Source organism: Neovison vison, chromosome 13 (genome assembly GCF_020171115.1).
Source record: "Neovison vison isolate M4711 chromosome 13, ASM_NN_V1, whole genome shotgun sequence".
Lineage (NCBI taxonomy): Eukaryota > Metazoa > Chordata > Mammalia > Carnivora > Mustelidae > Neogale > Neogale vison.
In genome coordinates this window covers 129019136-129034842 of record NC_058103.1, presented here as the reverse complement: position 1 = coordinate 129034842, position 15707 = coordinate 129019136, and the positions used below count along the sequence as shown (strand labels likewise).

The 15707-nt window shown below is 40.0% G+C and overlaps 2 protein-coding genes and 1 pseudogene across 2 annotated transcripts in view; 2 read left to right on the top strand and 1 right to left on the bottom strand.

The window, feature by feature from the left end:
• NIPA1 (NIPA magnesium transporter 1) overlaps positions 1–15707 on the bottom strand; it is an 85366-nt gene that overhangs the window by 56202 nt on the left and 13457 nt on the right. The gene's annotated exons all lie outside the window — the stretch shown is intronic.
• LOC122894782 lies at positions 5497–5600 on the top strand (annotated as a pseudogene).
• Positions 13475–14706, top strand: LOC122894421 (tropomyosin alpha-4 chain-like). The gene has a single exon (XM_044232191.1). It carries the CDS (start codon positions 13490–13492, stop codon positions 14231–14233), a length of 744 nt encoding a protein of 247 aa, XP_044088126.1. The 5' UTR covers positions 13475–13489; the 3' UTR covers positions 14234–14706.

Genomic DNA, 15707 nt, shown 5'->3' with positions numbered 1-15707 from the left:
AATTTCGGTCTGGCCAGATTTTAGTTCTTTTACATCTACAGAAGGGATTTTCTAGGTCCTCTATGTGTTTCTCAAGCCCAGCTAGTATCTTTATAATCATTGTTTTAAATTCTAGTTCAGAGGGGTGTCAGGTGGCTCAGTCAGTTAAGTATCTGCTTTCAGCTCAGGTCATAATCCTAGAGTCCTGGGATTGAGCCCCACATTGGGCTCCCCCTACTTCTCCCTTTCTCACTACCCCTGCTTGTGTTCTCTCTTTCTCTGTCAGATAAATAAAATCTTTAAAAATAAATAAATTCTTGGGGTGCCTGGGTGGCTCAGTGGGTTAAAGCCTCTCTGTCTTCAGCTCAGGTCATGATCCCAGGGTCCTGGGATTGAGTCCTGCATCAAGCTCTCTGCTCAGCAAGGAGGCTGCTTCCTCCTCTTTCTCTGCCTGCCCTTCCATCTACTTGTGATCTCTATCAAATAAATAAATAAAATCTTCTTTAAAAAATTTAAAAAACAAAAATAAATAAATTCTAGTTCAGACATCTTACTTACATCCGTATTGATTAAGTCCCTGCTAGTGTGTACTACCTCCTGTTTTGGGGGGTAAGCTTCCCATCTCCTCATTTTTTTCCAGAAAAGAAAAGAAGAGAGAAAAAAAAAACAATAACAACAATAACCTAAAAATCCTAGCTCTTAGGTGTGTTTTTGTCTGCTTGTTAAAAGAAACTAGATCCTAAAATAAGAAAAATATATACATTACAATGAAAGGAAACAAAAAGAGTCACTTATGGTTTGTCTCCCTCCCTATCCCATCTTGTTTCATGGATTCTTCTCCTACCCACTTAAGCCCCCATGTTGCATCACCACTTCCTCATATCAGGGAGATCATATGATAGTTGTCTTTCTCCGCTTGACTTATTTCGCTAAGCATGATACGCTCTAGTTCCATCCATGTTGTCGCAAATGGCAAGATTTCGTTTCTTTTGATGGCTGCATAGTATTCCATTGTGTATATATACCACATCTTCTTGATCCATTCATCTGTTGATGGACATCTAGGTTCTTTCCATAGTTTGGCTATTGTGGACATTGCTGCTGTGGGTTGCTGGGGGGAGGGGGGTTGGGAGAAGGTGGGTAGCGTTATGGACATTGGGGAGGGTATGTGCTTTGGGTAAATTGGAAGGGGTGGTGAACCATGAGAGACTATGGACTCTGAAAAACAATCTGAGGGGTTTGAAGTGGCGGAGGGGTGGGAGGTTGGGGTACCAGGTGGTGGGTATTATAGAGGGCGTGGCTTGCATGGAGCACTGGGTGTGGTGAAAAAATAATGAATACTGTTTTTCTGAAAATAAATAAATTGGAAAAAAAAGAAAGGAAACAAAAACTTAAAAAATATGTGAAGTATATATAAAAATAAAAATTAAAAAGAGTAAAAAAAATTGAGAAAGAAAGAAAATAACTAAAAGAATAAAGAATAAAAACACAAAGAATGTTATATACTGTTTCCCACAAGAGCTGAAGGTTTGCAGCATTCTATGATCAGTAAAATCGGCGAGAACAAGTTGTTTGCGCTGGTTTTCTAGGGGATGGGTCTGTTGCACTTGCAAAAGACCTGCCCTAATAAAAATGCTTTTCCAGGGCATAGGGAGGCAGGGCTTGTTGTAAGCAGCTTCAGACTCTACTAGGTGGCACTGTTTTGCTCCCTGAAGGCTTTCAGCACCTCTCTCTAGCCCCAGAGCTGAAAATTCACACACACGCCCTCCCCACCACTCTTCAGTGAGCTCTCAGAGAAAAACAATCAATCACTCTGTCTCTGCTGTTACCATCAGAACTCTATGCTTATCCAGCCTGTGATCCAGCGTTTTTATCTCAGACATGTCACTGAGTTTCAAAACTCCAAATTTTAGGGATTCCCACAGCACAGACCTGCACCTTTCCTCCCGGGGGAGGGAGAGCCTCTCTACACTTCTGTCCTTTGCTGGACCACTCCCAGAAAATAGTCCTATGACTGCATAGCAGTTTGCAGTTTATGTCAACACAGAGCATAAAGTCAGCACATAGACACACTGTTCTCAGCCAGTTTCTAAGCGCCTATACCTGGGAACTCTGTTAAACTCGGGCACCACCTGTTCTTCTTGTAACCCCCAGGATCCTGAGGTTACATCATACCTGGGATTCCACCCCACTTACCACCTAAACACCTTTAAGCCAGGCACGTACCCCAGTATAGCAGACTTCTAAAAGTTCCAACTTGGGGCGCCTGGGTGTCTCAGTGGGTTAAGCCGCTGCCTTCCGCTCAGGTCATGATCCCAGGGTCCTGGGATTGAGTCCCGCATTGGGCTCTCTGCTGAGCGGAGGGCCTGCTTTCCTCTCTCTCTCTCTCTGCCTGCCTCTCTGCCTACTTGTGATCTCTGTCTGTCAAATAAATAAATAAAATCTTTAAAAAAATAAAAATAAAAAAAAAGTAAGCTGTTTACAATACTTTGTATAGCCTCCTTAAACAGGCTCTCTCCCCACTGACATATCCTAAGCTATCACACGTATCACACTGGATTCAAGTCTCCGCACCTCTTACCTTCGAAACAGTGGTTGCTTTTCTACTTGTAGACTTTCAGCATATGTTTTCTCAGATCTCTAATTGATTTCTTGGTTGTTCAGAAATATCTGGTAACTATCTGTTTGTATTTGAGGAATGAGACAAACTTAAAAGTCCCCTACTCTTCTGCCATCTTAACTCCTCTGTTGTGTTTCTATACACTAATAATGAACTAGCAGAAAGAGAAATTAAGGAAATAATCCCTTTTACAGCTACATCATAAAGAATAAAATATCTAAGAATAAATTTAACCAAGGAGGTGAAAGAAAACTATAAGACACTGCTGAAAACTATGACACTGCTGAAAGATATTAAAGATGACACATACAAATAGAAGACATACCCTGCTCATGGACTGGAATAATTAATAGTTAAAATGTGCATACTCAAAGCAATCTATAGATTCAATATAATCTCGATCAAAAATATTAATGGCAGGGTGCCTGGGTGGCTCAGTGGGTTAAAGCCTCTGCCTTCAGCTCAGGTCATGATCCCAGAGTCCTTGGATCGAGCCCCGCATCAGGCTCTCTGCTCAGCAGGGAGCCTGCTTCCTCCTCTCTCTCTGCCTGCCTCTCTGCCTACTTGTGTCTGTCAAATAAATAAATACAATCTTTTAAAAATATATATTAATGGCATTTTTCACAGAAATATTACAAAGAATCTTAAAATTTTTATGGAACCACAAAAGACCCCCAAAGAGCCAAAGTGTTCTTGAGAAAGAGCAAAACTGGAGGTATCATGTTCCCTGATTTCAAACTATACTTCAAAGCTATAGCAATCAAAACAGACAGTACTGGTGTGCAGGCACACACACGCACATGCACGCGCACACACACACACACACACAGATCAAAAGAATACAGAGCAAGTTATAAACCCATGCTTGCATAGTCAATCTATAACATAGAAGACAAGAGCATACAATGGAGAAAAATAATGGAGAAAATAACTGATATTCAGAAAAATGGTCAGCTAAATGTAGAAGAATGTAACTAGACCACTTTTTTATACCATATACAGAAGTTAACTCAAAATGGGTTAAACTCCGAAATGTAAGACCTGAAATCGTAAAATTCCTAAAAGAAAAAATATGCAGTAATTTTGTGGACATAAGGCTCCACACCATTTTTCTGGATACATCTCCTCAGGCAAGGGAAACATAAGAAAAAAACAAACTACTGGGACTATATCAAACTAAAAATCTTCTGTACAGCAAAAAATCAACAAAACAAAGGGCACCATGATGACTGGGATATTTACAAATGAAATACCTGATAAGGGATTAACATCTAAAATATATATATAAAGAACTCACACAACTCAACACCAAAAATCTCCAAACAATCTGATTAAAAAATGCACAGAGGACTTGAAATAGATATATCTCCAAAGACATACAGATGGCCAACAGATACATGAAAAGATGTTCAACATCAATAGTCATCAAGGAAATGCAAATCTAAACCACAGTGAGGTATCATATCACATTTGTCAGAATAGCTATTAATAAAAAGACCAGAAATGACAAGTGTCAATAAAGATACAGATATAGGGAACCCTTGTGCACTGCTGGTGGGAATGTAAACTTGTGTAGCCACTAGGAAAAACTATATGAAGCTTCCTCAAAAAATTAAAAATAGAACTACCATGTGATTCAATAACTCCTCTGCTAGGTATTTACCTAAAGAAAACAAAAATACTAATTTCAAAAGCTATATACACCCATGTTTACTGCAGCATTATTTACCATAGCCAAACTATGGAAGCAACTAAAGTGCCCACTGACAGATGAGTGGATGAAAATGTGGGGTGTGGGGGGGAATGTAGATAGATATAGACACAGATACATAGATATATACATACAGTAGAATACTACTCAGCCATAAGAATGAAATCTTGCCATTTGTGACAACATGGATAGACTAGAAGGTATTATGCCAAATGAAGTCAGACAAAAAAGACAAATATACTGTGATCTCACTTACATGTGGAATCTAGAAAACAAAACAAATGAGCAAAGAAAACAAAATAGAAGCAGATTCTTAAAAAGAACTACTGCCAGAGAGCAGAAGTGTGGGGAGATGGGCAAAACAGGTGAAGAGGATTAAGAAGTCTAAACTTCCAGTTATAAAATAAGTCATGGGAACATAAAGAACAGCAAAGAAAACATAGTCAGTTATACTTTAATAACTGTATGGTGACAGATGGTAACTAGACTCGTCATGATCATTTTGTAATGTATGTCAATATCAAATCACTACGTTATACAGCTGAAACTAATATGTTGAATGTCATCTTCAATAAAATACTTCAATAACAAAAATACATATAGTGAAAAATGACTAAAGGAATTAAAAAACATTAGGAAATTTCATTTTATGCAAATAAAATAATGAGTATACAAACAGAAAGTACAAGACAAATACAACAGAGAAAATGGCATGCATAAATCCAACTATAATAATTAAAATACTAAAATCAGTTAGTTTATAGTGTCATCAAAGTCTTCTATTCCTTGTTGATCTTCTGCCTAGTTTTTCTATAAGATTTTTTAAAACAAATTTTTTAAATAGGGTACTGATTCTTCCAACTATTATTATTTAATTTCCTATTTCTTTATTATGTTAATTTTGTTTAATGTATTTTGAGACTGTTGTTAGGCACATATTGATTTATAATTGTTATATCATCCTGATAGACCATTTCATTGTTATAAAATGTCCTTTGTTTCTGATAACAATTTTTGTCTCAAAAATCTATTTTGTTTGACCTTAGTATAATGTGTATAACCCCAGTTCTATACTATAATATTAGTATAATTAGTATAACCCCAGTTCTATACTATAATATTAGTATAATTAGTATAACCCCAGTTCTCTTTTGTGTATAAGTAAATATTCTTATTCAATAATTTTTTCACTTCTTGGCCTTTTGGCTAAGATAAAAAAGTGTAGCATCTGTTCTTATCAGTTTAGTATCTTATTCATTAATTCAAATAATTATAAATGTATTATCATTCTATAACATCTTGAAGTTCATTTTTATGGCAGATGCACACAATCATGTACTCAACAACTTTTTAAAGTTCTGTATATGATATAAAAAGATTTTAGGGTCTTAAATTCTAAGAATCACAAATAATCTTTCCTAGTGAGGTACACAGAACGTTGGGGGAAGGGAACACCAACTGCTTTTATTGTAATGGTTATAGTTTGGTCATCAGTGCTTATGAAGCCAGGGACTGCTGCCACAGCAGTAGCTGGAGTGTGAGTGACCATCCTGAAGTGAAAACTGGTCCAAGGATGCCAGTGGCCAATGCAATGGGAACCATGGGCTCTCCTATTTCATTGTCACATTTCCCAGCACCACTGACCACCATATAGCACATGCATTTGGAGGTTTGAAAAAAAATATGTTACTAAAATGGAGAGATACTTGGGATACCAGGTACTAAGAGATTGGAAAATGACAAGCTTCTGGTCACCCTTTTATCAAAGGGTACAAATCAGCTCCAAATCTTTCAGTCCTTCCATTCACACACTCCAGGAAGAGCTTGTATTTGCTGAAATCTAAAAGCTGTTTAGATCACCTCACATTTTAAGCCATTAGGCAAAATTTTTCTGCTTCTATGAATACTTACTACGTCAGATTTTCTATCTGGATACGTGTCCCACCACCCCTTTGCTACAGACCAATGTGAAGCTCCTCCAGGTTGTCCCCAAAGGCCTCAAACCAGTGGCATCCCTTGCGCTCTGCCCTGAAGGAGGTCCATGGCTCTGCTTACCAATCCACCTGTGCACAGCCTCCTCACTGAGCTGGCTGCCTCAGGTTTCTTCCTACTTCTGCAGCCGTGAGTTCCTGGGTGCTTGCATTCCATAATACCCTTCAGCCCATCATAGACATTTTTCTCTTGTGTTCTAATCTCGGTTGGTCTCTACAGCTTCATCTTCAAACATCACTGTACCTAAAGATCCTAAAGTCACTCACCTGATAACCTCAGGAGGCACTCATTCAAGCCTATACCCACACTCCTCTTCCCAGATGATGCCCAAGACACCTCAAAAGTCCTCTGGACTCCGCAAGAACAGAGAACCACAGAATTGTAGAACACTGAAGATTTTCTGTCTGTTTGATTACACTTATGGGTCCTCTACGTTCCACTCCGAGGTATGGGCTGCAGAGGTACCAATACCTAAGTTGTACAGGTTTTTGTCTCACATTGGAAAATGTGGGTGCTAACTGGGGGTTGAATGGAAGTTTATAACAGTTGAAGGATAAAACAAAGAAATGTTGTGCAAATACAAAAGAGACTTGTCAGGATGATAACATCAATTGGCAGGGACACTGTCCAACCATGGACTTGTGGCTTCTAAAACCTTCCATTTAGTTATGTAAGTGCATCAGAAATATCCTTAAGATATGATTCTCTAGCTTAAAAATACAGATAGCCATCTAGTTTATTTACCTTCTGGATTATACTACAGAAAAATTGCTTGAATTCATGTGCTCTTTCAGCAACAAATAGAAGTTGCTGCAAACAGCAAAACTAGAGTCCATCACTATGTCCTTTACTAATGAAATTACACCTTGACTTCAAAAAAAGTGTAAAAACATCAAAAAGATTATCCACCATGATCAGGTGGCATTCATCCCTGGGCTACAAGGATGGTTCAACATTCGCAAATCAATCAATGTGATACAATGAATTAATATGAGAAGAGAGAAGAACCACATGGTCCTCTCAATTGATGCAGAAAAAGCATTTGACAAAATCCAGCATCCGTTCCTGATTAAAACGCTTCAAAGTATAGGGATAGAGGGAACATTCCTGAACCTCATCAAATCTATCTATGAAAGACCCACAGCAAATATCCTCAATGGGAAAAAGCTTGCAGCCTTCCCATTGAGATCAGGAACAAGACAAGGATGCCCACTTTCACCACTCTTGTTCAACATAGTATTAGAAGTCCTAGCAACAGCAATCAGACAATAGAGAGAAATAAAAGGTATCCAAATTGGTAATGAAGAAGTCAAACTCTCTCTCTTTGCAGATGACAGGATTCTTTATATGGAAAACCCAAAAGACTCTACCCACAAACTACTAGAACTCATACAGCAATTCAGCAACGTGGCAGGATACAAAGTCAATGTGCAGAAATCAGTGGCTTTCTTATACACTAACAATGAAAATACAGAAAGGGAAATTAGAGAATCGATTCCATTTACTATAGCACCAAGAACCATAAGACAACTGGGAATAAACCTAACCAAAGAGGTAAAGGATCTGTACTTGAGGAACTACAGAACACTCATGAAAGAAATTGAAGACACAAATAGATGGAAGACCATTCCATGCTCTTGGATCGGAAGAATAAACATTGTTAAAATGTCTATACTGCCTAGAGCAATCTATACTTTTAATGCCATTCCGATCAAAATTCCACCGGCATTCTTCAAAGAGCTGGAGCAAATAATCCTAAAATTTGTATGGAATCAGAAGAGACCCCGAATCGCTAAGGAAATGTTGAAAAACAAAAATAAAGCTGGCGGCATCACGTTACCTGATTTCAAGCTTTATTACAAAGCTGTGATCACCAAGACAGCATGGTACTGGCATAAAAACAGACACATAGACCAGTGGAACAGAGTAGAGAGCCCAGATAGGGACCCTCAACTCTATGGTCAATTAATCTTTGACAAAACAGGAAAAAATATACAGTGGAAAAAAGTCAGTCTCTTCAATAAATGGTGCTGGGAAAACTGGACAGCTATATGTAGAGGAATGAAACTCGACCATTCTCTTACACCGTACACAAAGATCAACTCAAAATGGATAAAAGACCTCAATGTGAGAGAGGAATCCATCAGAATCTTAGAGGAGAACATAGACAGTAATCTCTTTGATATCAGCCACAGCGACTTCTTTCAAGATATGGCTACAAAGGCAAAGGAAACAAAAGTGAAAATAAACTTTTGGGACTTCATCAAAATCAAAAGCTTCTGCACAGCAAAGGAAACAGTCAAAAAAACAAAGAGGCAACCCACGGATGGGAGAAGATATTTGCAAATGACAGTACAGACAAAAGGTTGATATCCAGGATCTATAATGAACCCCTCAAACTCAACACACACAAAACAGGCAACACATCAAAAAATGGGCAGAAGATATGAACAGACACTTCTCCAATCAAGACATACAAATGGCTATCAGACACATGAAAAAATGCTCATCATCATTAGCCCTCAGGGAGATTCAAATGAAAACCACATTGAGATATCACCTCACACCACTTAGAATGGCCAAAATTAACAAAACAGGAAACAACATGTGTTGGAGAGGATGTGGAGAAAGGGGAACCCTCTTACACTGTTGGTGGGAATGCAAGTTGGTGCAGCCTCTTTGGAGAACAGTGTGGAGATTCCTCAAGAAATTAAAAATAGAGCTTCCCTACGACCCTGCAATTGCACTCCTGGGTATTTACCCCAAAGACACAGATGTCGTGAAAAGAAGGGCCATCTGTACCCCAATGTTTATAGCAGCAATGGCCACAGTCGCCAAACTATGGAAAGAACCAAGATGCCCTTCAACAGATGAATGGATAAGGAAGATGTGGTCCATATGCACTATGGAGTATTATGCCTCCATCAGAAAGGATGAATACCCAACTTTTGTAGCAACATGGACGGGACTGGAAGAGATTATGCTGAGTGAAATAAGTCAAGCAGAGGGAGTCAATTATCATATGGTTTCACTTATTTGTGGAGCATAACAAATAGCATGGAGGACAAGAGGCGTTAGAGAGGAGAAGGGAATTTGGGTAAATTGGAAGGGGAGGTGAACCATGAGAGACTATGGACTCTGAAAAACAATCTGAGGGGTTTGAAGTGGTGGGGGGGTGGGAGGTTGGGGTACCAGGTGGTGGGTATTATAGAGGGCACGGCTTGCATGGAGCACTGGGTGTGGTGAAAAAATAATGAATAATGTTTTTCTGAAAATAAATAAATTGGAAAAAAAATAAAGCAGAGAGCATGCAGAAAAAAAAATGTGTAAAAAGAATTCTGTAAAAAGTACTAAGAATAAAGAAACTTTATTTCCAAACACCAACATACCTAGATAAAGGTATGCATTAAAATAAATTTGAGCACTAGTATTCACTTATACAGGGATTTAGTACTCAAAGTCCTTTTGTACTTTAATGATTAAATATGTAGAATTTATTTTCCTAAAGAAATAGTTTCACAGTCTTGAAAAAGAGAAACAAAGTTGTAAGACTTACACTATTTGACTTTAAGATTTACTATAAAACTACAGAATCAAGACTGTGGCGCTAGCATAAGGATAGATATATACAAAGAAACAGAACAAACTTCTGAAATAGACCCACACATACAGTCAAATCATAGTGTGAAGCAGCAGTATAACTCAATGGGGAAGTCTCTTTAACAAATGGTACTGCATCAACTGGATATTGGTAAGGAAAATACTGAACCTTGAATCATGCCTCACCTATACACAAAAGTTAACTCAAGATAGCTTACAGACCTAAAGGTAAAAACTATGAAATACAGAAGGATGCCACCATGACCCGAGAAGAAACAATAAGTTCTTGGGCAGAAATCAAATCTAAAAGCACCAATGACATAGAAGAAATTAAAAAAAAAATACAGAGGTTAGAAGATGGTGGCAGAGTAGGACCCTAGGTTCTCCTCATCCCTCAAATACAACTAGATAACTATCCCATCATCCTAAATACCCCCAGAAATCCACCTGAAGCCTGGCAGAACAAACTCCACAACTAAACATAGAGAAGACGCCACATCACTGAAGGTAGGAAGTGCAGAGACTTCTCTTCCTTTTGGGAGAGAAATCATGGCAACTGTGGTGGAGAGGTAGCCACAGTCACGGAGAAGGGTGAGAGACAGGCTAACATATAGGGAAGCCCTCAGGGAAAACAAATCCCCATAGCAATCAGCTTAGAAAACAAGAGGGGCCAAATTTCTTGAATTGTGGCAATCAGCCAGGCTCAAAACCTGGAGTTTTAAAGGTCATCAGACTTGGCTGGGCTAGAGACCAGAGGGCATTCTGCTGGTCTTAGAGAGAAGGCAGGCAATAATCCAGGGGCATACAATGTGGAAATAAGCAATCCGAAGAGCGCCTAGGACACACAGTGAGAAGGTCATTCACTCCTCTCAGAGCTCATCCCAGAAAGACAGCGTCCACAGAGAGAGATCCCTCCAAAAACAAAGGAACAGGCTGGTGCCATATCCCTCCCCTGCCTCTCATATCCCTCCCCTGCCTCTCATATCCCCTAGTCACCTGCAGGTACCAGCACAGCACTGAAATTACCTAACTTGCTTACAACAAGCCTCACCCCCGTATACACACTCTGGTGGAATGACCCCTCTCGGCCACCCCTGCCTTAGTCCCAGCACATCAGGCCCCCACCCTCAGAAGACCAGCACAAACCCCTGTTCACACTGTGCCTCCTCGACATTGGAGGTTTTGCAGAGCCTTGGTTTAGGTGGTAGTGGTGACAGGTCTCCTTTCACAAACAGACCAAAGCAAACCTCCCACAAAAGACAAAGACAACCTCTGCAAATGACTGGCCTGAACAATAAAGCAGCTAGGACAAAACAGCAGAACATATGCAGCACACACTGGAGATACTCTCTGAAGTGCCAGGCCCTGGGCAACAGAGGACACAACACTGCAGGGCACTACATGGCCTACTCTTCATAAGATCATTACTCTCTAGACCAAGAGATGCACAGAGACTGACAAAATGAGAACACAGAGAAATTTATCCCAAATAAAAGAACAGGACAAGTCATGGCCAGAGATCTAGTAAAACAGATATAAGTAGCCTGATAAGAGAATTTAAAATAACCGTCATAAGGATATTCACTGGACTTGAGCAAAGAGTGGAAGACATGAGTGAGACCCTTAACACAGAAATAAGGCATAACATAGCTATCTATGAAATAAGTGAGTTGGAGAAAGACAAATCCCTATATGAGCTCAAGGATATGTGGAATTTAAGAAAAAAAAAAGATAAACATATTGGAAGGGGGAAGAAAAAAGGGAAAGAGGAAAAGAAGCCATAAGTGACTCTTAATAACATGGAACAAACTTTGGGTTGATGGAGAGAGGTGGGGGATGGACTAGAGAGAATACTTGCTGTGATGAGCACTGGGTGTTGTATATAAGTGATGAAACACTGAATTCTCCTCCAGAAACCAATATTGCACTATATGTTACCTAACAAAATTTAAATTGAAAAAATATAACATAGTAGAGATAAAGAGCTCAATAAACAAAATGAGAAACAAGCTTAATGGAATGAATTAGTGATCTAGGAGACAGAATAATGGAAAGTAATCAAGATGGAAAAAGAAGAAAGAATTAAATAAAACGAGGCTAGACTTAGGGAACTCAGTGACTCCATCAAACACTAAGATTTGTATTATGTCAGTGCCAGAAGAAGAGAGTAAAAAGGGAGCAGAAAATGTAATTGGAAGAAATAATGGCTGAAAACTTTCCTAATCTGGGGAAGGAAACAGCCAGATTCAGGAGGCACAGAGAAACACCTACAAAATCAACAAAATATCCACACCAAGACATATTGTAATTAAGATCCACACCAAGACATATTGTAATTAAACTGGTAAAATATAGTTGGGGGGGGGGATTTTAAGTGTAAAACAAAAGACAGTAACTTACATGGGAAAACCTATAATGCTAGCAGGAGATTTTTCAGCAAAAACCCCACAAGTCAAAAGGGAGTGGCGTAATATAGTCAAAGTAATGAATGGGGAAAATCTGCAACCAAGAATATTCTTTTTTTTTTTTTTAAGATTTTATTTATTTATTTATTTATTTATTTGACAGACAGACAGAGATCACAAGTAGGAAGAGAGGCAGGCAGAGAGAGAGGGGAGGAAGCCGGCTCCCCGCCAAGCACAGAGCCCGACATGGGGCTCGATCCCAGGACTCCGGGACCATGACCCGAGCAGAAGCCAGAGGCTTCAACCCACTGAGCCACCCAGGCGCCCCTGCAACCAAGAATATTCTAACCAGAAAGGCTATCATTCACAATAGAGGAGGGATAAAGATTTTCCCATACACACAAAAACTAAAGGAGTTTGTGATCATTAAACTAGCTCTCCAAGATATATTAAAGGGGATTCTGAGTGGAAAGGAGAGACCAAAAGTAACAGTATAGATATAAAAAACACAAAAGCAGTAAAAAATGAATGTTTCTGTAAAAAGTCAGTCAAGGAACTCACAAAGAAAAAATACAAAATACAACAACATATAGCTAAAATGTGGGAGGAGAAGAGTAAAGAATGGGTTCAAACTTAACCATCAACTTAATATACACTGCTATAACCATAAAAGGAGATTATATATATATATATTTATGTATATGTACATATATATATCATAATATATCAAAACCATTAATAAACATGGAAAAAATCGAGAGAAAGAAAATGTATCACTAAAGAAAATCAGCAAACTTTAAAAAAGAAAAAGAAGAGATCAGAGAAATTCTTCAGAAACAACCACAAAACAAATAATAAAATAATAAATACATATCTATCAATAATTACTTTGAATGTAAATGAACTAAATGCTTCAATCAAAGACACAGTGTGGTATAATGCATAAAAACAAGACCGATCTATAAGGGAGAGCAACTCATTTCAGATGTAGACACCTGCAGATGGAAAGTGAGGGAATGGAAAAACATCTATCATGCAAATAGATGTCAAAAGAAAGTGTGCAGGCAGGCTCGGGGGCCGGGGCGCAGCTGGTGCAGCTTTCGCCGGAGCCAAGCCAAGCCGAGCGCCCGCCACTGCCCGCCGCCCGCTGCGTGCGCCTCCGCGCCCCCGCGCCCCCGCGCCATGGCCGGCCTCAACTCCCTGGAGGCGGTGAAACGCAAGATCCAGGCCTTGCAGCAGCAGGCGGACAAGGCGGAGTACCGCGCGCAGGGCCTGCAGCGGGAGATGGACGGCGAGCGCAAGAGGCGCGAGAAAGCCGAAGGGGATGTGGCAGCTCTCAATCGACGCGTCCAGCTTGTTGAGGAGGAGCTGGACAGGGCCCAGGAGCAACTGGCCACGGCCCAGCAGAAGCTGGAGGAGGCCGAAAAGGCCGCGGATGAGAGCGAGAGGGGAATGAAGGTGATAGAAAACCGGGCCATGAAAGACGAGAAGATGGAGATACAGGAGATGCAGCTCAAAGAGGCCAAGCACATCGCTGAGGAGGCCGACCGCAAATACGAGGAGGTGGCTCGTAAATTGGTCATCCTGGAGGGCGAGCTGGAGCGGGCGGAGGAGCGTGCTGAGGTGTCTGAACTGAAATGTGGTGACCTAAGAGAAGAGCTCAAAAATGTCAGCAACAATCTGAAGTCACTCGAGGCCGCATCTGAAAAGTATTCTGAAAAGGAGGATAAATATGAAGAAGAAATCAAACTTTTGTCCGACAAACTGAAAGAGGCTGAGAGCCGGGCTGAATTTGCAGAAAGAACAGTTGCAAAACTAGAAAAGACAATTGATGACCTGGAAGAAAAACTTGCCCAGGCCAAAGAAGAGAATGTGGGCTTACATCAGACACTGAATCAGACACTAAACGAACTTAACTGTATATAACCAAAACAGAAGAGTCTTGTTCCAACAGAAACTCCAGAGCTCCGTGTCTTTCTCTTCTCTTGAAAGAAGTTTCTTTTGCCATTGAAATCTTCGCTTTGCTGGAAATGTCAAGCAAATTATGAATATATGACCAAATATTTTGTATCAGAGAAGCTTTGTGCACCAGTTAAATCTAATTCCTTCCTTTTTTCAAAAGGCACCAGCTTTTTCAGCTCTATTTTTATCCTTAAGTTGCATTTATTCATAAGGTAGGCAGGGTATTTTATATTGAGCATACTCTCTTAAGACTGAGGGCATTTGGTTCCTAGGAAAATAGACAGCCCTATACTTTTCAAAAACAACTCCAGTATCTAGTCATGGGTCAGCTTAGAAGGCTGAAGAATGTATAACTTTCTGGGCCACTGTTGGTCACATGACAGGTAACCAGGGACCATCACATTAAAATATGGGTAGGGATTTTCCATCCAGAGGGGAAAAAAAAAGGCCAGGAGGAGGGGGCTGGCTTTGTGGAGGTCTTAAACCATAGACAGATTAACCTAATCATCTTGGCTCTTTCCCACACTTTACCATGCAGAACAAACATCTTCTGAGCAGTCAGCATGAGAATGCTCAGGACATAATCATATTATCCAAATATTTTCTGGATACATCCTTGATGTTAGGCTCTTCTTCATGTTCCTTTCATTCTAAAGTTGTTCTCTGAGGAGCAGATAGCTTATTCCAGTAATGACCTGTGCTTGTCTGCTGTGATCTGAGACCACCTCCTCAGCAGGAATGAATGTGGTAGAATTCAGTCTTATTCAGAGAAGTCCTATCAAGAAGACCACTAGCCATCAATAACTGAGCAGTTGTTAACAAATACTGGACAGAAGGGGCCTCTCTGACAGCAAAGTAGAGATAAAGTAATCAGCCTAGCTTCATCTCCTTTATACTTCAGGGAATGGCAAACTGAAGATTTACTTATGTAGGACTTTAATTCCTTCTTCACGGGGCGCCTGGGTGGCTCAGTAGGTTAAGCCGCTGCCTTCAGCTCAGGTCATGATCTCAGGGTCCTGGGATCGAGTCCCGCATCGGGCTCTCTGCTCAGCAGGGAGCCTGCTTCCCTCTCTCTCTCTCTGCCTGCCTCTCCATCTACTTGTGATTTCTCTCTGTCAAATAAATAAATAAAATCTTTAAAAAAAAAAAATCTTTTAATTCCTTCTTCAGGACCAAGTTAATAAAAGACCAAGAAACTCCTGATTAAACTGGATACGGAGTATTTTGTAGGCAGGGCTGCATATTTTGGCTTTGTTATATTTCTGCTTTCTTGGTTAACATCTCAGAGCTGAAACATTCCACATTCCCCGGCAGTGTGGGGGCCAACTCAAGTTTACAATTCTGATAAAATCACCCTGCTTCTCGCTTATCCAAGTCCTTTACCCCTCACTATTTATTAAGCATCACACTACCCAGAAGGTACACTAGCAAATTGTGC

Coding starts and splice junctions, on each gene's coding strand:
- LOC122894421 (XM_044232191.1), top strand. CDS start 13,490: ATGGCCGGCCTCAACTCCCTGGAGGCGGTGAAACGCAAGATCCAGGCC.